We start from the raw sequence: 22,319 nt of genomic DNA, 5'->3' as shown, positions 1-22,319 counted from the left end.
ATATATGGCAGCAAATAAAACTGTCACAGATTCAAATAAAGTTCATCATATCCCTCAAATTATTAGTTAATAAATTTATTTATTCTAATCATTGATTTATAGATCTAGTACTGAATGTGAGAGATTTATTTATTCTAAAAAAAGAAGACACATTATTTAAACTAAGTTATGTCACAAGATTAAGAACTGCAACAAATTTAATCACATCACTATAGCAATTTAAAAATCCCTGCAATAGAAAATGATCAATATCCTTAATGGATAAATGAATGAATCAAGTCTATATGGGCCAGGCCTTCATATGATTATATATATTAATCAAGTGTACCAGCTTTAGTCTTTTCTTTCTATATATGCAGGTCTTTTATATGATTATATATACATATCATATGTACATACCTAATTCACAGTATCAAGAATTGTCTATGACTACAATATTCAAATAAAACATAAAAGAAAGAAACCTACGAAATATCCAACATAATAATCTGATCATGGAAGTCCAACCCAGTTTCAGTTGCCATCTTTTGAACCTACGAAATACATAAAATTAATCATGCTATTGATTTCCATCAAAATTCTAGCAATGACCACAACAAGACAAAAGAATATAGTCCAAAAACGTACCTAGTTGAGAGAAAAAAAGGCTGACTATGGTTTACTACCATATGAAATTGCTTTGCATAATTCCATTCTCTTAAAAAATTCTAGAACCCAGCAGAAGCACAAAGAGGAACTTTGGTCATGGTGAGGCACAAGTAAATTTCTTAAATGAGTTTTTCAACTCTTAAATCTTAGAGAAGACCATAAATAATGGTAATACATAGAAACATAAACAAAGGGAGTGAGGGAGATGAAAACCCCACATCGAGTATATTGAACTTCTCAGCTTAGCTATATTACATTAATTTAAGTGAATGATAACACCCAACTTTCAAAATATACATATACAAATATATATATATATATATATATAATGACAACTAAATTGTTTCAAGGGGTTCTTCAATTGTTAAATCGCAAAAAAAGCAATAAACAATGGTAATACATATGAAATATAAACACAAATATATATATATGGAGAGAAAGATGAAGACCTCGTCGGTGTGAATAAAGCAGCTATTCACGTAGTTTTCGTCGACTCAATACTGCAAATCCCCAATCCAAAGGGTTCTGAAAAGTCATTGTTGTCACCATTAGAGATACCTATTATATGATTTTTTTTAAACTTAGACCCAAAAAAACCCATTACTCAATATCGGAGATAAACCATAGTCAGACCAAAATAGAAATTTTATCAATAAAAAAAAAATTCAAAAACTAATTTGCATTAGATTGCTTCGTAACCCAAGGCCATCATTACCTACGAAAAGCTCGAGTCACCGTCGCTGAGAAGTCAAGACACCGTTGCCAGTCTCGCGTCCATGCTTTGAACCGCGCCTTGTCAATTTCGTTGCCGCTGGAGGGCGAGAGGAGAAAAGAGAAGTCCTGAGGTAGCAGAGAGAGATAAAGAATCAAAGAAAGGAGGTTGAGGGGAATCGGGAAACGAAGAAAAACAGAGAAGACTCAGAGGAGGGGAGGCTAGCGGCTTAGGGTTCTTTCTCCTTTACTGAAGATAAAAAAAAAAAGTTAAGTATATTTTGGCGCCTCATTTTGCTTTCAGCGCCTCATCTTTTTTCATTTTCACAATTTTTTTAATAATGTATTAATAAATTATATATTTTAAAAAATTTCAATAATGTAAAAAACAAGTAATTTTAATAATATATTTTTATAATAACATAGTAATTTTAATAATATATTTTAAATATAATATTATAAATTTATAAAATATAAAATAATAAAAAAGTTACAACTATTAAATTTATACAAATTTTAAAATTATTTTACAACATTTAACCAATTAATAAAATAACTCGTTTCAATTAATACTAATTTTATAAACATGTTAAACAAATTAAATTTAATAAATTTTAATATAAAAATTATTATAAAAACATATAAATACAAAAGTTAATAATATTAAAAATTTAGAAACAAAAGAAAATCTAGTTTTAAATTTTTTTAATTAATACATAATTTTTCTAATATATTAATTCTTTTAACAATATTTTTCCAATTAAATAAACAACTCTTTTTTAACTAATACAAATTTTATAAATATGTTAAAGAATAGTATAGTTAATTTTATAAATATGTTAAAGAATAATAAATTTAAATTTTGATATAAAAATGATTATAAATACAAAAGTTAATAATATGAAAAAATTTAGAAACAACAAAAAATCTAGTTTTGAATAAATACATAATTTTTATAAATATATATTTACATAATTTAATTTATTTTTAAAATAATACTATTCATTAATTATAATTTTAGATTTTTTATTTGAATTTTGGCGACATTTTATAACTGTCGGTATTAGATTTTTATTAACTGTTGGTGTTGAGGTCAATAGTGACAACGTTTAATTGTCGGCATTGGTCTTGAATTAACTGTCGGCGTTGGGGTCAATAGCGACACATTTCAACTGTCGGCATTGGTCTCGAATTAAGTGTCGGTATTGGGGTCAATAGCGACAATCAAAAGCAACGGTGACAGTTATTAGCTGACGGCATTGGTCTCTATGCCTACAGTTTTTAACTGTCGGCGTAGAGTCCCGCTAAGCAATTACGACAGTCAACAGAGTTGACTGTCGTGGTTGGGTGTCGGGAAAGCCCAGTTTTGTAGTAGTGATTTGGATAAGCTTGAGTTATTATTATATAAACGTGTACATTATAATTATTTTTTATTTCTTTAATTCTGTTGACCCTCATTTTGGTCAACTGACATGGAGTCAAATGCTTGATGTGACAGGAAGTATTGAAATAAGTCTAATGGAAAGAACAGTAAACGACACAACAAATTATAGTGGTTCGGCCCCACGAATCGGTAATGACCTACATCCACTAAAGCTATTATTGATATTGATTCTCAAAGGAGTGATCAAAGAACTAGGGTTGTTCGAGTTTCACAAGCCTTAGAGGGATGAATAATACAATCGAAAGGTAATAGCTATAATTCTCTTGTAAATCATAAACTCAAATCAGCCAAAGGTAAAAGTCCCTCCCTTGAGCTATTTCTTCTCTATTTTTAGGCTCAAGGAGGATTACATGAATTAGTTACAGATATTATTTCCTCAATAATCGGATAATCGGGAATCATGGGAGATAATCTCGGATATGATTACAATTGCACAAGATCTTCTCAAAATATACGGAGTATATGACCAAGCTGGTCGTATATAAAATCCAAATGTTATGTCACGGGAATCTCCCTGGTCGATGGTCGAACAGAACCTCTACCAGGTGTCAACCACGTGTTAAAAATGTTTGCCATGTCATCCATGCCTGCTCTTTGGATAACATTTTCCCCCCAAGTTTATTTATTGCGACCAGCAATAAGTAAACTTAGGAAAATAACCTTTCATATGCCACATGAAATCTGTCAGAGTCCCTCGTGCGTTCTCGGAAACTGTGAACCAACTACGTCCAATCGCACCTTTTTGGCTTCCAAGAAACCATTCTGACGGCTGTTACACTCCCCCATACCTCGAAAAAGGAAATTCATGATTACCCCTTTTTGGCACACCTCGGTTTCTATAAGTAACCCCCACCTTCTTCTTTCAACCTTTTACTCGCTATCTTTTTGCTAAGAGCTTTCAAGAACCATATTCCAGAGCCCAGAACTTCGAAGTTTTCAGACGCTCTGCCGTGGATCTTTCGCCTACAAACCCAAAGCTTCTATTTTTCAGGATCTCCAATCTTCGTTCAGGTAAATCTTCTTTGACGTTTGACCTTCTGAGATGCCATGTATGATGCTTCCGTGCTCTGAAACTTTTTGCGTTCTTGAGTAGAAATTTGTGAAGATTTTGTATATACCATTTGATGCTTGATAGGGTAGTGTACTTTTGCTCTTTATAAGTTAGGAATCAGTTTGATAGTCAGGATCATAGGTTTAGGGCGTAAAATCAACATAAAATTTGATTTTTAGGCTAGTTGAAAAACTGGGTTTTTCTCGCCCTTTTGGAGTTGAAAAAGCTTCTTTTCAGAAAACTTTTTACTTTCACTTTTTGATCCATTTTTCAAACTGCTAGCATAAAACTTAGTGTTTCGGTTAGAATGCTGCTGGTCGATAGACGTGAGCAATGTTATTCCAACTTTCAACATAAGCTCCTAGGTTGTGCGTCTTATCTCCCCCTTTGTCTGTTTGCAGTTCATATGCAAGACCCATGGGGAGGAGAAAGACCCATTGACGACGACCTCTTAGTTCAACTGCTTGAGGACGAAGAACAACCTTCGACATTGATATAAGATATTCCTTTTTCTCGCATTAACCTAAACACCTCCCCAGTCTTGGCCCGAAACATGGCTCGTACCAAAACCAAAGCTCGAAAAAGAAAAACCTCCAACCCTTTCCATTAGCCTGCTGCTATGGCTGATACTCCCTTGACCAGTGGTCGAGATGAAAATACTCCTGACCCAAACATTCAAAGACATGCCCGCCCTCGACACGCTATTCAGCCAGACGTCGAGTGGCATGTAGTCTTTGAAAGTAGGGTGATGATCAGAATGATCGCCAACTACTTGAGAAAATACGGCCTGCCGGGGGTCACCCTAGTCAAGCCCAACCCAGACTAAAGGGCTAATCTTCCTGGAGGCGCCTATAGCGCCTGGTCGCAGTTTCACATTGAGGCAAGGGCCACCTTGCCTCTTCACCCGTTCTTTCAGGGGGTGGCCAACTATTTTGGAGTTGCCCCTTTTCAAATAACCCCAAATGGATATAGGATGCTCGCTGCACTCTATATCCTGTATAGTCAGAAAAAGTGGCCTGCGCCATCGCCTCATGAGGTCAACTACCTGTTTGACCTCAAATCTAACCCCAACCATGAAGGCACGGGGTTCTTCCACCTTTGTCATCAGGAGACTGGGCGCACTTTCCTGACTGACACAACCCACATCTCAAACGTGGGGAGGTACTACCAAGAGTACTTCCTCACGGCTGACCTGGTTGCGAACAATCTGGCCTTCGCTCGTGGAGGTAAAACTTTCTTATCACTGGCTGAATTCTTCACTTGGTGTTTTCCTCCACAATATCTTAAACTTTTTATGTATTCCAGGCCCGTGGCTGCGGCCAAACCCAACTCAAGGAATGGTGTCGAGGGTGGCACTCTTAGCTGGCATGTCAGATGCTGAAAAGAGTGTCAAGGCTCTGGTTACTCAGGCTAACCTTAGGTTGGCCGTTCTTTGGGCCCCCCAATCAGAGACTAGGGGGCCTTCGACAGGGAGTGCTCACGTCGAAGGGGAACCAAGTAGCAACCTCAGGCATCTCCTCTGCGGAGGAGACCAACTGGGGTCATAATCAGGGAACCTGCTAGCACTCCTCGAGGAGAGAGGCCCTCGGCCCCCTTAGGGAAAGGAAAGCGGAAGGTCATTGAGTCTGTCGACCTTTCTGACGACTCGTCAGATGATAATGGTATTGTAATTTCACTTTTAGATAGTTTGCCTATCCCTTGTCATCTGTTTGACGGGGATGTCAACTTTAAGAATGCTCCAATCTTAAATTCAGATTTCTTCCAGGCAGTAAGTAGTTCAGTAAATAATGTAGCGACCAATAGTTGTAGCGCGGGTACTTTACTTGTAATCTTTTCACTTTCATCTTTTGGCCCTGTGTGACCATCTTGTCTCACTGCCCGCATTGTTTCCTTTTGTGCAGATAGGGACTCTGAGGACGTGTTCAAGCATTACAGGGCTGCTGCTGCCGCCTCTTCTGGCCAGAAGAAGAACAGCAAGAGGGCTCGAGGGGAGAGCAGTAAAACTGCCTCAAAGAAGGCCCGAACTGACGACCCTCCGGCTACTGCCCCTTCGAAAGAGAACTCAGCACCTTCATCGCCACTCGAGCAGTCAGCCTCAACTCCTTCGTTCGATAAAACTTCCAATCATGCAACACCCGTCGACCAGCAACCTTCTCCTAAGGCTCCTAGCAGCCAAACATTGCGTACTCAGCCCGAAGGCTCCCTGCCCAGTATTGGGGTCAGCTCTGCCAGGGAGAGAATATACAAGCTCTCCAAGCATAAACACAGTCAAGCAGCTATTACTGAAACTACCTCTATGGAGATTGATCAAGTTATCAATAGAGGGCTAAATGAGATAGTTAGTGTAAGTCAACTCCTGATGATGTAACATTTATTTTCGATTCCCTGCCTTTACTTTATCTTTTTCTATCTGACTTCAGGGACTACTGACCATAACCACTGGCTGGCGCCGTGCTGGGGCATTGGTGTCTCGGGGCAGGAATTTTGATACCAGGCTCTCCGAGGCTAAGAAAGCACCCGAAGCTAAAAACAACGAGCTTACTAAACAGAATGGCGAGTTGCTTGAGGAGAAAACGGAGCTGTCTAAGTAGAAAGAAGAATTGCTCGAGCAAAAAGCTACTCTGACCAAGGAGTTGCTGGAAACCCAGAATGCCCTGAAGAAATCCAATGAAGCCAGGGAAAAATTCAGGGAAAGTGCCACACTCAACTATCAACAAGATGTACAGCTCGAGCTTGATCTGATCGCAAGCAGGCAGGAGGCGGAGGAACTCAAAAAATGAGTGAAAGAGCTTGAGGAAGCTGGAGCTAAGAACTTGAAGAAATACAAGGAAGCCACTCATCTTTGCTTCTACAAAATCTGGAAGCACAACCAGGAGGCTAACTTCAACTATCTGTCAGAACGCTTGAGGAGGACTTTAATGTCGCAGTGTGCCATTCGCCTAGAAGAAGAAGAGAGGGCTGAAGTGCCTGCCTCCCCAGAGATTTCCTTGGCAACAGGGATAGATGGTGCAGATAATGAAGCTGGCACAGCCGTCGACCAAGACGTTCCTCAAGACCCTCCAGCTCCTTAACCTTTTTTTTCCTGTTATTTCAACTACACGACCCACGGGTCGCGATGTAAAGTCAATATTTTTTATTGCAGCAAGGGCAGCCATTTTACTTTTACTTGAACAGTTACATCCGAGCAGTGACTGCTCGCGGTGTAAAAGGATTCGTTTTGATATTATAATATGTTTACATTTTATAACATCTGTTTGCAAGACTGAACTTAGCATATCACTTTGGTTTGATTTAACAAAATCAAAAAATTTTGAAAAATACTCTAAGTACCCTAGCATGCTTTCACTTATTTTGCTCATGTGTTTACATACCTTGTATCGATATGTTTTGCTTACTTGTACCTTATATTCTTCCAAGTGATCGAGGAGTTTTAGGTCCTTGGTCACTTGCCTTGACCAGAACCTGTTCGAACGTTACTGCTCGTATCAAATGCAAAACTTATAATACAGCAAAACAACACACGTAATGAACAAATACTTGTAAAAAATTACAAAGTTTGGCAAGAATGACTGGCTGCGCACAGTCCCTTATAATTCTCGTATTTAAATGGACTAAACATGTCTTTACGAGTGATCTTTGAAAGATCTTACACTTATAAGCGATTAGCCATATAACATGACTAACCCTTTTTCAAAACTTGTAAAAAGTAAAAATTAATACAAGCTAGTCCTTTAAGAAGGACTGTTTACTGATAATACTTGCGTAGGTGTTCTCCATTCCAATAACGCGGAACGAGGTCTCCATTTAAGCGTGCAAGTTTGTAAGTGCTTGGATGAAGGACTTCTTCAATTTGGTAAGGTCCTTCCCAGTTTGGTCTGATTACTCCAGCAGCTTGGTCGCGGATGTTTAAGAAAACTCTTCGAAGTACTAAGTCTCTGACGTTGAACTTTCTCTCTTTTACTTTGGAGTTAAAATATCGAGCGACTTTTTGTTGGTACGCCGCTACTCGGAGTTGGGCTTTCTCTCATTTCTCCTCAATCAGGTCTAGGGACTCAATCAACAGTTGGCTATTTTGGTCTTGGTCGTATGTGATTCTGCGATGCGAGGGCGGATCTAACTCGACAGGCAACATAGCTTCATATCCATATGCCAAGGAAAATGGGGTATGACCTGTTGCTGTTCGGTGAGAAGTTCTATACGACCAGAGGACTTCAGGCAGCTGTTCTGGCCATGCGCCTTTAGCTTCTTCAAGCCTTTTCTTCAGAGTATCATTCAATGTCTTATTTACATCTTCGACTTGCCCATTTGCTTGCGGATGAGCAACTGAAGAAAAACTCTTGATGATGCCATGCCTTTCGCAGAAGTCTGTGAACATGTCACTATCAAACTGGGTGCCATTGTCTGAGACAATCTTTCTTGGCAATCCATATCGACAAACAATGTTCTTGATGAAAAAATCAAGTACTTTCTTTGTCGTTATGGTTGCGAGTGGTTCAGCCTCGACCCATTTGGTGAAGTAGTCGACCACCACCACTGAATATTTCACCCCACCTTTTCCTGTCGGCAAGGACCCGATTAAATCAATACCCCATACTGCGAAGGGCCATGGACTTTTCATTTGCTTTAACTCATTAGGAGCCGCCCGTGGGATCTTGGAAAACCTTTGACATTTGTCACATTTTCACACAAACTCCATCGAGTCTTCGTTCATGGTCGGCCAGAAATAACCCTGCCTTAGGATCTTCTTTGATAAGCTCTGCCCCCCAGTGTGGTCTCCACATAAGCCTTCATGTACCTCCTTCATCAGCTCTTTAGCCTATTCTGGTGTAACACACCTGGGCAGTGGCATTGAGTATCTTCTTCGGTAAAGAACACCATCGACCAGGATATACCTGACAGCCTGTCTCTGAAGGGTCCTGGCTTTGTTTCTATCTGCTGGCAGTATACCACTCGTGAGATACTCCAAGTATGGTGCCATCCATGTATCTGCTTACCGGACCTCCATATTGGTTTCGTCTGCTCGTATGCTTGGCTCGTGTAGCCGTTCAACTGGCACTATATTTAAAGTGTCAACATCTTTTGCACTCGCGAGTTTGGCTAAGGCATCTGCGTTTGAATTCTGATCTCGAGGTATTTGCTAGAGGGTATATTTTTCAAATTGCGCGAACAAATCTTTTGTTTTGTTCAGATAGGCCACCATTTTTAGGCCTCGTGCTTGATACTCCCCTCAGACCTGATTCACTACCAGCTGTGAATCACTGTAAATATCCAGCACTTTAATGTTCATGTCTTTGGCTAACCTTAACCCAGCGAGTAGGGATTCATACTCGGCTTCGTTGTTTGAAGTGGTGAAATCAAACCTAATTGCGCAGTGAGATCGATGCCCTTCTGGCGTAATCAATATCACTCCTGCTCCTGTGTGAGATTCGTTGGATGATCCATCTGTGAATACCTTCCATGAAGGAACTTCAACTTGAGGCTCAGGCACACTAGGCTTTTCACCTTGCTCGCTGTCTGGGAGTTCAGTAAATTCGGCAATGAAATCAGCCAAGACTTGTCCTTTTATTGCTGCTCGCGGTGAGTATGTTATATCGAACTGCCCGAGTTCGACTGCCCATTTCAACAAATGACCAGCAGCCTCTGGCTTTTGCAAAACTTGCCGAAGGGGATGGTCAGTCAAGACCGTGATTGGATGGGCTTGGAAGTAAGGACGTAACTTCCTTGAGGCCAAAATTAGGCAATAGGCTAATCTTTCAATGGGAGGATATCTCAATTTGGCCCCGATTAACCTCTTGCTCACATAATACACTGCCTTTTGTATGCCTTCTTCTTCTCTTACTAACACCGCACTAGCAGCGTATTCGGTGATCGCCAGGTATATGAACAAAGTTTCCCCATCTACATGCTTTGATAAGACGAGAGGCTGCGACATGTGGGCTTTTAAGGCTTGGAAAGCCTGTTCACAGTCTTCAGTCCACTCGAACTTCTTGTTGCCCTTAAGTAGATTAAAGAAAGGGACGCACTTATCTGTTGATTTTGAAATAAATCTACTGAGCGCGGTAATTCTTCCAGTCAAACTTTGCACATCTTTGATCTTTACTGGCGATTTCATATCGATCATGGCCTTGATCTTTTTGGGATTAGCCTCGGTTCCTCTCGAATTAACGATGAACCCCAAGAACTTCCCTGATCCTACTCCGAAGGAACACTTGAGAGGATTTAGCTTCATTTGATATTTGTTCAGAACATTAAAACACTCTTGTAAATCCTTCACACGTCCTTCTGCCTTTTTTGACTTTACCAGCATGTCATCAACGTACACCTCCATGTTTAGCCCGATCTACTCCTTACACATGTGGTTAACTAGTCGCTGGTAAGTCACACCAGCATTTTTCAATTCGAAGGGCATTACTTTGTAACAGTATAGCCCTGTATCGGTCCGAAAGCTAGTGTGATCCTCGTCAGGGGGATGCATACTAATCTGATTGTACCCTGAGTATGCATCAATGAAGGAGAGGATCTCATGGCCTGCAGTTGCATCGACCAGCTGGTCGATCCTTGGGAGTGAGAAGAAATCTTTAGGCCAGGCTTTATTAAGGTCTGTGAAATCCACACAGGTCTGCCATTTGCCATTCGGGTTGGGAACCAGTACTGGATTAGAGACCCATGATGGATAAAACACCACCCTGATGAACCCATTCTCCTTTAGTTTTTCAACTTCCTCCTTCAAGGCTTTTGATTAGTCTTTATCGAGCAACCTTCTTTTCTGTTGCACGGGTGGAAAGTTTTTGTCGACGTTTAGGACATGGCTGATGACTGCAGGATGTGACCAGGTGAAAACTTCCTGGTTCTTCCTCAAAAATTCCACCAGTGTGTGTTTGGTTGTTGCTTCTAAATTTTTTCCGACCTTTACAACTCTGGTCGGAAACTCTTCGTCAAGCTGGACCTCCTCAAGGTCCTCGACAGGTCCTACATCTTCTTCAAAATCCCCAAAGCGAGGATCTAAGTCTCTATCCTCACTTTGGGAAACACCCTATTTGGTGACTTCATCACCTGATTGAGCTTGTACATCAATGGCCATCTGCAACTTTTCTGGGGGAGCACTCCTCGACATACCCTTCTTGGCCTTAGTGATTGAGGCATTGTAGCACTCCCTTGCTTCCCTCTGGTTTCCCAATACGCGTCCTACCCCTGCGTCTATTGAAAATTTCATGGCCAGATGCCATATAGAGGTGACAGCTCGAAGGTCGACCAGTATGGGCCTTCCAATTACAACATTGTAGGCCGAAGGACAATCAACTACTATGAAAGTAGTGAGTAATGTCCTAGAGGCGGGCGCAGTACCTGCTGTTCCTGGAAGCCTGTTTGACCCTGTTGGAGTGAGTCCCTCACCAGAGAAACCATAAATTGTTTGGTTGCAGGGCTCCAAGTCCTTGACGGACAACTTCATTCGTTCCAGAGAAGATTTATATAGGATGTTAACTGAACTTCCTGTATCGACCAGTACTCTTTTCACCATCATGTTGGCAATCTGAACATCCACGGCCAGCGGATCGGAATGTGGGAACCAGACATGCTGGGCATCACAATCAGAGAAGGTTATTGCATTGTCCTCTGTTCGAGCCTTCTTTGATGCCCGATCCTCCAAAGTCATCATCTTGATGTCCTGGTTGTGACGTAGGGTCCAAGCGTATCATTCCCTTGTCTTTCCGCTGTTTCCCGCAAGGTGCGAGCCTCCGCAGATGGTGAGTAAGGTGCCAGCCACAGGGTCAAGCTGTAAAGGTGGCGAGCGTTGGCATGTAGGCGCCTGCTCGTTGCCACCTAGAGCCTCTCATTGGGAAGCTCCCGTGGCCCACACGCATCTCCTCAAGTGTCCTTGTCTAATAAGGAACTCGATTTCATCCTTCAGCTGGTTACACTTGTTCGTATCGTGTCCGTAATCGTTGTGAAAACGACAGAACTTGGTCGTAACCCTTTTTGAAATATCCTTTCGAATGGCAGCGGGTCTTTTGTAAGGCACACTAGAACTTGTGTCCTAATACACCTCTGCTTGAGACTCGACAAGGGCAGTGTAGTTGGTGAACTGTGGCTCATAACTATTGCCCTTAATGCGCCTGCTCTTTGAAGTAGAGGGTTCGTTATGGGGCCTTTTCCCCTCATTCTTGCCGTTGCCATTCCCATTGCCTTTGCCATTGCCATTTCCGTTGGGCTTTGACCCATTGGCGGCTTTGGCGGGGTCTTCAGTCCCCTTATCTTTATTTGGGGTCTTTCCCTCGCTGGCAATCGTATCCTCGAGCTTGATGTATCGATCAGCTATATCCAAAGATTCTTGGGTAGCTTTAACCCCATGCTTCCTGAGGCTACTCCAAATAGGCGTACGACGCCTAACTCCTACAGTTAGGGCCATAATTTTGCCTTCGTCTCCCACTGTTTTGGCCCCGGCCGCAGCTTGCATGAAACGCTGGACGTAGTCTTTCAGTGGTTCTCCTTCTTGCTGGCGTATCTCGACCAGCTTGTTTGCCTTAGTTGGGTGCACACGACCTGCATAGAATTCTTCGTAAAACTCCTTTACGAACATCTTCCAAGATACAATACTTGCAGGAGTGAACTTAAAGAACCACTCTTGTGCAGCATCAGAAAGTGTTGCAAGAAAGATCCTGCACCGAGCGTCTTCGGACACCTTCTGAATGTCCATTTGTATCTCAAATTTGTTGACATGAGATACCGGGTCACCATACCCGTCAAAGTTCGGAAGTGTGGGCATTTTAAACTTACTGGGAGTCTCCGCCACAACAATCCTCTGGACGAAAGGAGTGCCCCTTCTCCTGTCGTACTTGATGTGAGACGTTCTTCCCCCGACCAGCTGTTATACTGCTTGGTTCAGGGCATCTATTTGGGCCTGATCAGCTTCAGGAATTTCCAGGGCCTCTGGTGTCGGGGGAATGTACTCGTCGTGCCATTCTCGGCAGTCGTTGAGTACCTCCCTTAGATCATCGTCTCTTCACCATTGCTCGCTGACTCCGAGTCGACTAAAAACGTTGTTTTGTCTGGGCTGCCCCCCAGCATTACGTCTTGCTTGTTGGTCTTCTCTAGGTGGTGGGCTTCTGCCTCCACCTCTCTCCTCGTTCCTCCGACCAGCATTCCCTCTGCCTGAGTCGGCCTCATTGTATCCATGGCCATCTCTGAACCTCGATTGGCTATGGTGGGACCGACTGTCTCCTTGGTTGCCTCCTTGGGCTGGAACTTCCTGAGCGTTAGGGGGAGGCCTGCGCTGGTCGGTAGGTCCCCATGGATTATCATGCCGTGGGGGGCCCCTGACCGCAGAGCCTGTCTCCGAGTTCCTTCGGTTGCCAGAAGGATGCTGCCCCCTGCTTGGTGGGTGTGGCTCTTCACCCCTCGGGCGTCTAGGGCTGCGGGGCTGCTGCCTGACCCTATTCTGCCTTGGATGTGGGGGATTCCCTCGACCAGCCTGGGATGGAGGCTACATCTCAAGGTCCCTAGGTGGGACATCATCCTGAGGCATTGGTGGGTGCTCCAGCCTTTGAGGGCTTGTTGGCTGGATTGGAGGGCTAGGATTGGGACCCCTTTGAGGTGGCCCATTTGAGGGTTGATCAGGTTGCGAGGCAGGTGCAGCCTGATTCCTAGCCAATTGGAGGGCTGCTTCGAGGGCTGCCATGGCCTCCCTCTGACGACGGTCCATCTCCGCCTGTCTTTCACTCAGCTCTTGGCGCTGACGCTCTATTTCTTGCTGCTGTCGCGCCATGGTCTCCGTGGCACTTTCTTGACTGGCCCTCAGATTGGCCAATTCATCTTGCAATACTCCCAGAGTATTTCTCGGCATTTCGGAGTCCAGTTCCTCCTCATCAAACTCCAAGTGTGCCTCATTCTCAGCCATGTTTGGAGGAGGAGGTTGAGATGGTGCAGCGTCAGCAGCCTGCCCAGTCTTTCTGGTTGTCTTTGCCATTAGTACTTCAACCGCTTCGTCTCAAGCTCTCAATGAAAGCACCAGAATGTTGACCCCGTTTTGGTCAACTGACACAGAGTCAAATGCTTGATGTGACAGGAAGTATTGAAATAAGTCTAATGGAAAGAACAGTAAACGACACAACAAATTATAGTGGTTCGGCCACGCGAATCGATAATGACCTATCTCCACTTAAGCTATTATTGATATTGATTCTCAAAGGTGTGATTAAAGAACTAGGGTTCTTCGAGTTTCACAAGTCTTAGAGGGATGAATAATATAATCGAAATGTAATAGCTATAATTTTCTTGTAAAGCATAAACTCAAATCAGCCAAAGGTAAAAGTCCCTCCCTTGAGCTATTTCTTCTCTATTTATAGGCTCAAGGAGGATTACATTTATTAGTTACAGATATTCTTTCCTAAATAATCGGATAATCGGGAATCATGGGAGATAATCTCGGATATGATTACAATTGCACAAGACCTTCTCAAAATATACGGAGTATACGACCAAGCTGGTCGTATATAAAATCCAAATGTTATGTCACGGGAATCTCCCTGGTCGATGGTCGAACAGAACCTCTGCCAGGTGTCAACCACGTGTTAAAAATATTTGCCATGTCATCCATGCCTGCTCTTTGGATAACAAATTCAAACTCGCTTCATTTAATATACTTAAGACACCCTTAACATTGTACAAATATGTTTTTGAGTACCAATTATATGGTTCATAACACATAACCAAATAATTGTATCAAAATACATTCAAGATTATCTAAAAAATAATCTAAAAGTCTTAAGATATTCAACACTGCCTAATTAACATAAACAAATCATTCTCACAATAGTCAACAAAATAGTCTTAAACAGTTGCAGTCTGCTGCTTCAACGTTTGTTAACTGTTGCTGATTATTTCTTACGTTAGCTGACAAGGAAGAATCTGTACAAGATCAGAAAGTGATAGTTAATGCTACTTGTTAACAGAATAATAAAAACATATGATAATATAGCACTAAAACAAATAAGAAACCAGAATACTAAAAGTACGAAGTTAGGATTGCAAGAGAATACCGATCCAAACTGTTCCATCCGCAACCAAGTAGAGCTCATTAAATAATGTAAACTTTTACCTGTAGCCATCAAATGGAAGTTTACACATTTATTTTGATAGAAAACAATTTAGAACAAAAACATCATTGGAGGAAAGATGAGAACAGAGACCTAGAACTCTAGTACAAGCCCCGGATCACTAGATCAGTGAAATAACTTGCTCTGGTGTATAAGCAACTTAAAAACAGAAACTGAATTGGTATTTGAGACATGTAACATAATATAGATGGATATAAATGTAAATTTAGGTGTCAGGACTCAGCTGATCCAATAAAATAATTTAATAAAATGCAGCAGAAAATATCAGGGGCCTACAGATTTTTATATATTGGTAAGAATACAAGGATCAACCTCGTCAAGTAAGATTTTCCAGTTTCCATTACCACATAAATGTCTCAATGCACTTGGAATTGTGAAGCACATACAAATGTAAAAGAGCAACATTAAACTTTTAAGGTTTCTTTAGTAATGTTGCTCTAAGCTAACAAGCTAGCTAATTGTTTTTAAGAAAGTTATAATAGGATAATCATAAATCACTATTTACCATTCTGGAAGCCTATCATCATTAAGAATGGGACTTTGCCATTTCTCAATATCTTCTTCCCACCGCTTATAATCTGTTCAAATTTTAAGATAAAGCCAGCTCAGAATTTAGTTTAAGGAAACTTAAGCACGTAGCTACTGTAAAACCTTTCTTTCTTTCTTTTTTTTCCCCCTTTTTTTTTGAGGATATTATTTATCAGGAAAATCATTCAGTAGTATCAGATGCATTAACAGAGATACATATTTGTTAGGGAATCATACACCAACTCTTTAGCTGCTAGTTCAGAGGTACCATAGAACTTTGTGTACCTCCTGCAGAAGATAACAGACACCAAGATACGTGTAAAAGATAGTTCATGCAACTTTTCATTCTAAATAATGATTAAGTAAAAAAATATGCCCACATTTTATTATGCAGTTATACTTCTGTAATTATCATTCTATCACTTGCAAAAGGCAGAAAAATATGACTACGCACAATACAGTTGACAAGCAGTGTGCATCTTTTCTGCATACCTGACACAAAACAAAACTATGCGATTGAAATGTGAAATACAATAGATTTACCTATGATATGAACTTCCTTTTGAAAGCTTAATTTTTGGAGATGACCATGCTAAAGAAAATGAAACAATACATTTCCCATGAGGCTCCACCCATGCAGAAGCTGAAACTGCTGCACAGAGTGTCTCTCTAGGTGCTGAAGGCATGCATGGCCCGGAATTAAAATTCTCCTGAGGAAATTGTCCTTCCTATAGCAGAAATGCATGAGTTAAACTTAACCAAACATAGTTGGAGATCAAGAACTTTAAAATTGAAGAAATGCAAAATAATGAAAATTGAACCAGGTAGAGTTACATTCAATAAACGTTGATTAGATGACAAATTAGAAATTAGTAGGTGATTCCAACTAAGACACAACCTAAGCTAATGCAAATCCAGGAAGGTCTTTCAAAAACCAAGGAAAGTTGCTTTAAGTTTTAAAGAAAATTTAATATTTAATATTTTATTCATTTTCTATGCTCCAAAGACATTGTAGCTCCCCAAAAGCTGCCAATTCCTCCCTTTTAGCTTTGCTCTGTCTTAGGAGTTAACTGGAGGGATTTATATTTTCTCTAGATAGAAACCTCAGCCTAAATGAAAGGTTGATTTTGTATGAAAATAAAATAGATTTCCTATTTAAACCTCATTCGAATAAAAGAAAATAATAATTAAATACAGTTAAGCCTTTTTTTATGATTTGAAAAACTCTTTTAAAGAATATTATCCAAAAATAACTAAAATAAGGATTTTACATTTCTTTCTCTACTGTCTAAAGATAAAAGTGAAATCTATTTCAAACGGGCCCTATATAGAAACATATAACTACCTTAACCATCTTAGTCCACATTTCTTTTCCAGTAGTACGACTTCCTTCAGATAATCCAAAACATGGCAAAACTGTCACATTTAATATGTAGAAAATTATAAATCCAGTCACAGTTTCTCAACTTCAAATACCGAGAGCAATGAAGCATTAAAGAACTTGAAACAAAATCCCAAGAAGAATAATTATTGTTTTAGAATAACCAAACAGAAAGATACAAAGGTCACATCATCAATAAATTATGTGTGGGTGTTGCCTATACTCCCAATAAACACAAATGTAACATCTAGCAGTAAATAACACGAGTCTAACCATGGAAAACAAAAATAAGAAGTACTTGGTGAAAAAGGCATGAATGGCCAAGTAAAGTCATATCTCAACCTTTTTCTAGAGATTTTCTAGTCAGAAGCTATCTCCTTTAACATCTATTTTAAAAAAAAAAAAAAAAACCTCAGAGCCATAGATAGTTTTCCAAACCATGAAATATTCTTAGGAAGGGTATAATAATCAAATTTAGAGCACCATAACACCAGCTGCGGAAATTATTGTTAACTGGACATTTTTTGCCTTTGAAAAAGAGAGTAATGAAAAAATATTATTTTTTCAGTTAGGGACCAGTGAAGACAACCATCTAATAGCAACACTGAAATAACAAAAGAACCATATTTTGCTCTCAGAACTGCAATATGAGTTTTGCTCAATACACCAGAGCATAAATTTAGTTGAACACAGTTGTCTCAAACCAAATGAAGATAAATTTGTATAAGTTCCATGCAAGCCAATACCTGAAATCAAGCATTTCCACATCTAGGAGTAATTATACACAATTATGTTAGGAAAAGAGATGCTTACTGCCCATGTAAAAAGAAGGATGACTTTTGCCCTTTCCTTTGCTGTGTTCACCAACTGAAAACAGACAAAGTCTACTAAGTAACTTTATCTCTAAGGCATTTCACAAAACATATAGAGTGCAGTTTTTTTTTTAATTGTCTTAAACCATAAGCATTGTTGTATAAAACTTATTCTTAACTTCATAAAGTTTCAAACTATAATGAGCAACTCAACTATGAATCCAATCTCATAATCAAGTTTTCAAGTAAGAACTTCAAGAAATTATTTTTTCAACATATTAGATTAAGTTTGGACATATGCATCAAGAAATTGAATGAAGTCATAACAAAATGGTGCTCACTTTTGTTGCACAACCCCGGAAATCTCAAATGGCAATTGAAAGTCAACAATCTGTTGTCTTTGTTTCCAAGTTGTAAGCCATCTAAGCTCTATATAGTTTCCATCATTTGCAAGCCACATCTTAAAATGTACCTCATCATTCCAATTACCAAAAGTAAAAAAAAAAAAAAATCAAGCATTCTCATCTACAGTAACAAAATTCTGATTGATATATTATCTTAAAATGTACCACATCATTCCAATTACCAAAAGTAAAAAAAAAAAAAAAAAATCAAGCATTCTCATCTACAGCAACAAAATTCTGATTTTGATTTTGTTGGGACCCTCAAAGCACTAAACTAATTTTGATTTAATTCCTACAATTTATATATCAAATTGGCCACGGAAAGTTCTAGAAATTTATAAAATAAATACTAAAAAACAGAGGACAAAACAATAATGAACACACCCATTCAAGTAAAAGAAAAATGGACAAAAAGAAAGAATTATTTAATAAAGAAATGCTCCAATTAAAAAATAGAAACTAACTAATTAATCAAAGACAAATAATTATTTTTGCCTTTCTAATATCAAATATATATGTAATGTTGATCTTAGTACCATGTGTATGAGCTCCAAAAAAAATGACCAGAGCTTATTCACTTCAATTGCTCTCAGGTGGAACACAGATACCCTTCAATTTCTTATCCACTTAATCATTCCAGTCAAGCATATCATTTATAGTCTTTTCCCTCTAAAACTAGAAGGATTGAATATAAAAGGCAAAATAGAAAGACCTAGTAAAATCATAAGAAACGTTATATTACAAAGGATTGAATAAATCTGTATTTAATTATTAACTACAACTTAATACTAATCATGCTACTCACATTAGTAAAAGATTACGTCTTTAATCAGTAATATTACTATACATCAGCATTAGATACTAAGAAAAGAATACACAATCTAGAGATAAAAATAACTATTTACTTACAAAAACTATCTATATAACTCTTAAATGAATTTTTATCTTTTTATGGTTTTTACGTTTTGGGAGGCACATGAAATAATTTTCTTGATTGCACAGTAAAAAAAAGGAGAAATACTACTCTCTCATGAAATAAATTAAAAATCATTACTGAGAAAAAGATAGTTCATTTACCTTTGAAAAGAAACTCTAAAATATTAATACATAAATAATAACCTGAAACAAAAAAGAGGGTTTGAGAAATATATGGAAGGAGAGATTGTTAGTCATTGCTAGGTTTTCAGAGAAATAGAGGATGAGACTGAGAGAGGGGTGGTGTTGGAGAAATGGACGGCCAATGAATGGATCATTGAAGAGATGAACAGTAAAAGTGTAGAGGGAGGGATTGATGGGTGGCTGTTGTTGGGTTCTTAATGCCTAGACAAACTAAGGGAAACAGTGTAATAAGCAATGACATGTACCAAAACTAGCTTCTAATAGATGTCTAACTGTAATTTTACTAATAACAAGCATGTACATTCTCCACCCATTAAACGGGTAACTTTTCTCAGAACCCATACACTCTTAATCCTATACATTCTCTGCCTAAAGAGACCAAAAAAATTAAAAATAAATAAATAATAAGTGGTGAACATTGATTAGGATAATGGAAAGGAAACCTAGTAAATTTCAACTTAGTGTTAAGATGATAATTAGAAAAGTTTTTGGTCACAACAAACCAAGTATTAATGATACAATAAGACATATTATTGACTATCCCTATTGAAAACATAACATAGAAATTTCAAGGTAAACCCAAATCAATTAACAGCAAAACCCACATACAAATATCCAAATGAGCATTCAGGCCTCCGAAACGTCATGAGAGCAGCCAAAGCAGCAATATTTGCAGTATCCACTAGGTTTCTATTAACAAATTGTTCAAAATGAAAACTAAATATACACACTCAAATAAAATGAATAATAGAAAAGGAAAAAAAGAATTGGTGCTAGAGGGGACAAAATTTACAGCTTACCCTCCATTATCTAGAATATGGAGGTCAATACGGATGGCCCAAACCAATTTCCCTAGAAGAACACAAAGCGATTCAGTGTCAATAGCCCTGCTTTCTCTGCACATACATTTCAAAATTCCACTTGTTCAAACTACTATGAACACACTTGATTTTTTCTTTCATTTTACTAATGGCAACGACTATCAAACCTTAGGCCACGGTCTATAACGCGGCCGAGCTCAACAGAAACCTCGCTGGGCCAGCCAGGCTCGAAGGAAGGGTCAACCATGGGGGAGAACTCGGTGAAGCCCTCGTTGGAACGGTCACGGTAGGGCTGAACCAGCTGGCCCGTGACAAATCCCATGACATGGGTTTAGCCCAGCTGCACCTCCGCCAAGCCATCCTCCTTGCCGAAGGTGATGATGAGATTGCGGGAGTCGAATGGATGGCGACCGTCAAGTCAGAGGTCAGAGAGAAGCCTCGTATAGCCCCTCGCCGTCATAGTTGTAGCCCCCACAGCTGTTGGTATTTCGAGCGGGAGAGAGAGAGAGAAGGAGAGAGATCGGGGAAGAGAGAGAGGGGAGATCAGTTTGGAAAGGAAAGAGATAGGTTTTCATTTCAGATATTTTGTTTTGGGAAACAATATTTCATTTGCCCCTTATTTTTTCCTATTTTCGGCTATTCATTTTATTTTTTCCTATTTTGGCTATTTATTTGAGTAATTTTAGTATGTCACCTTTATTTTTATCTATTATAATACTTTTGCAATACTGTTATACTTATGTTGACCCTGATTTTGGCCAACTGACACGGAGTCAAATTTGCTTGATGCGGACAAACACATTGGAAAGAATGTGATGACGAAATAATAAAGAACACAAGAGTTTATAGTGGTTCGGACCCAGAATCTGGTAACAACCTACGTCCACTCGAATTGTTATTGATATAGAATTCAAAGGAGTGATCAAAGAACTAGGGTTCAATGAGTTTCACCAACCTCTGAAGAACAAGACAATATATCAAATGATCAGAAAGCGAAAAAGAAGAAGAAGATCGCCTTCCCTTGAGCTCTCTTTCTCTATTTATAGGCTCAAGGAGGATTTACATTAATTCGTTACAGATATTGTTTCCTAAATAATCGGATACTCAGGAAATCATGGGAGATAATTTCGGATACTATCATAACTGCATAAGATCTTCTCCGCGTATAGCATGCGTACGACCAGGCTGGTCGTATGAAGAGATCGAACGTTGCGACAATAGGTGTCTTCCTGGTCGATAGTCGAGCACGAATTCTGCCAGATGTCAGCCACATGTATTAAATGTTTGCCATGTCATTCATGCCTGTTTTTTGGATAACAACTTATGTGTTGCAAAAAGGGATTTTTTGTGTAGTGAGCTCATTGATCTTTCAACGATAATGCATCAAGCTCTCAATGAAAGCACCAGAATGTTGACCCTGATTTTGGCCAACTGACACGGAGTCAAATTTGCTTGATGCGGACAAACACGTTGGAAAGAATGTGATGACGAAATAATAAAGAACACAAGAGTTTATAGTGGTTCGGACCCAGAATCTGGTAACAACCTACGTCCACTCGAATTGTTATTGATATAGAATTCAAAGGAGTGATCAAAGAACTAGGGTTCAATGAGTTTCACCAACCTCTGAAGAACAAGACAATATATCAAATGATCAGAAAGCGAAAAAGAAGAAGAAGATCGCCTTCCCTTGAGCTCTCTTTCTCTATTTATAGGCTCAAGGAGGATTTACATTAATTCGTTACAGATATTGTTTCCTAAATAATCGGATACTCAGGAAATCATGGGAGATAATTTCGGATACTATCATAACTGCATAAGATCTTCTCCGCGTATAGCATGCGTACGACCAGGCTGGTCGTATGAAGAGATCGAACGTTGCGACAATAGGTGTCTTCCTGGTCGATAGTCGAGCACGAATTCTGCCAGATGTCAGCCACGTGTATTAAATGTTTGCCATGTCATTCATGCCTGTTTTTTGGATAACAACTTATGTGTTGCAAAAAGGGATTTTTTGTGTAGTGAGCTCATTGATCTTTCAACGATAATGCATCAAGCTCTCAATGAAAGCACCAGAATGTTGACTCTGATTTTGGCCAACTGACACGGAGTCAAATTTGCTTGATGAGGACAAACACGTTGGAAAGAATGTGATGACGAAATAATAAAGAACACAAGAGTTTATAGTGGTTCGGACCCAGAATCTGGTAACAACCTACGTCCACTCGAATTGTTATTGATATAGAATTCAAAGGAGTGATCAAAGAACTAGGGTTCAATGAGTTT

At 39.5% G+C, this 22,319-nt stretch overlaps 1 protein-coding gene and 1 pseudogene across 1 annotated transcript; both read right to left on the bottom strand.

Annotated features, from left to right (window-relative positions):
* Positions 1-15,384: 15,384 nt before the first annotated feature.
* On the bottom strand, positions 15,385-16,918 carry LOC133804602 (uncharacterized). Its single transcript, XM_062242746.1, has 3 exons — positions 16,842-16,918; positions 16,040-16,224; positions 15,385-15,784 (listed from the first exon to the last, which is right to left on the bottom strand). Exons 1-3 carry the CDS (start codon positions 16,860-16,862, stop codon positions 15,700-15,702), a joined length of 291 nt encoding a protein of 96 aa, XP_062098730.1. The 5' UTR covers positions 16,863-16,918; the 3' UTR covers positions 15,385-15,699.
* A 2,861-nt stretch (positions 16,919-19,779) lies between these two features.
* On the bottom strand, positions 19,780-20,493 carry LOC133806447 (exosome complex component RRP45B-like; annotated as a pseudogene).
* Between the last annotated feature and the right edge of the window lie 1,826 nt (positions 20,494-22,319).

This window comes from Humulus lupulus, chromosome X, assembly GCF_963169125.1.
Source record: "Humulus lupulus chromosome X, drHumLupu1.1, whole genome shotgun sequence".
NCBI lineage: Eukaryota > Viridiplantae > Streptophyta > Magnoliopsida > Rosales > Cannabaceae > Humulus > Humulus lupulus.
Note: the sequence above shows the minus strand (reverse complement) of the source record. Positions and strands in the feature narration are given on the sequence as shown.

Coding starts and splice junctions, on each gene's coding strand:
- LOC133804602 (XM_062242746.1), bottom strand. CDS start 16,862: ATGTGGACTAAGATGGTTAAG. Junction 16,225..16,841: donor TGTGGACTAAGATGGTTAAG/GTAGTTATATGT, acceptor TTTCTGCTATAG/GAAGGACAATTTCCTCAGGA. Junction 15,785..16,039: donor AAAGGAAGTTCATATCATAG/GTAAATCTATTG, acceptor TATCTTCTGCAG/GAGGTACACAAAGTTCTATG.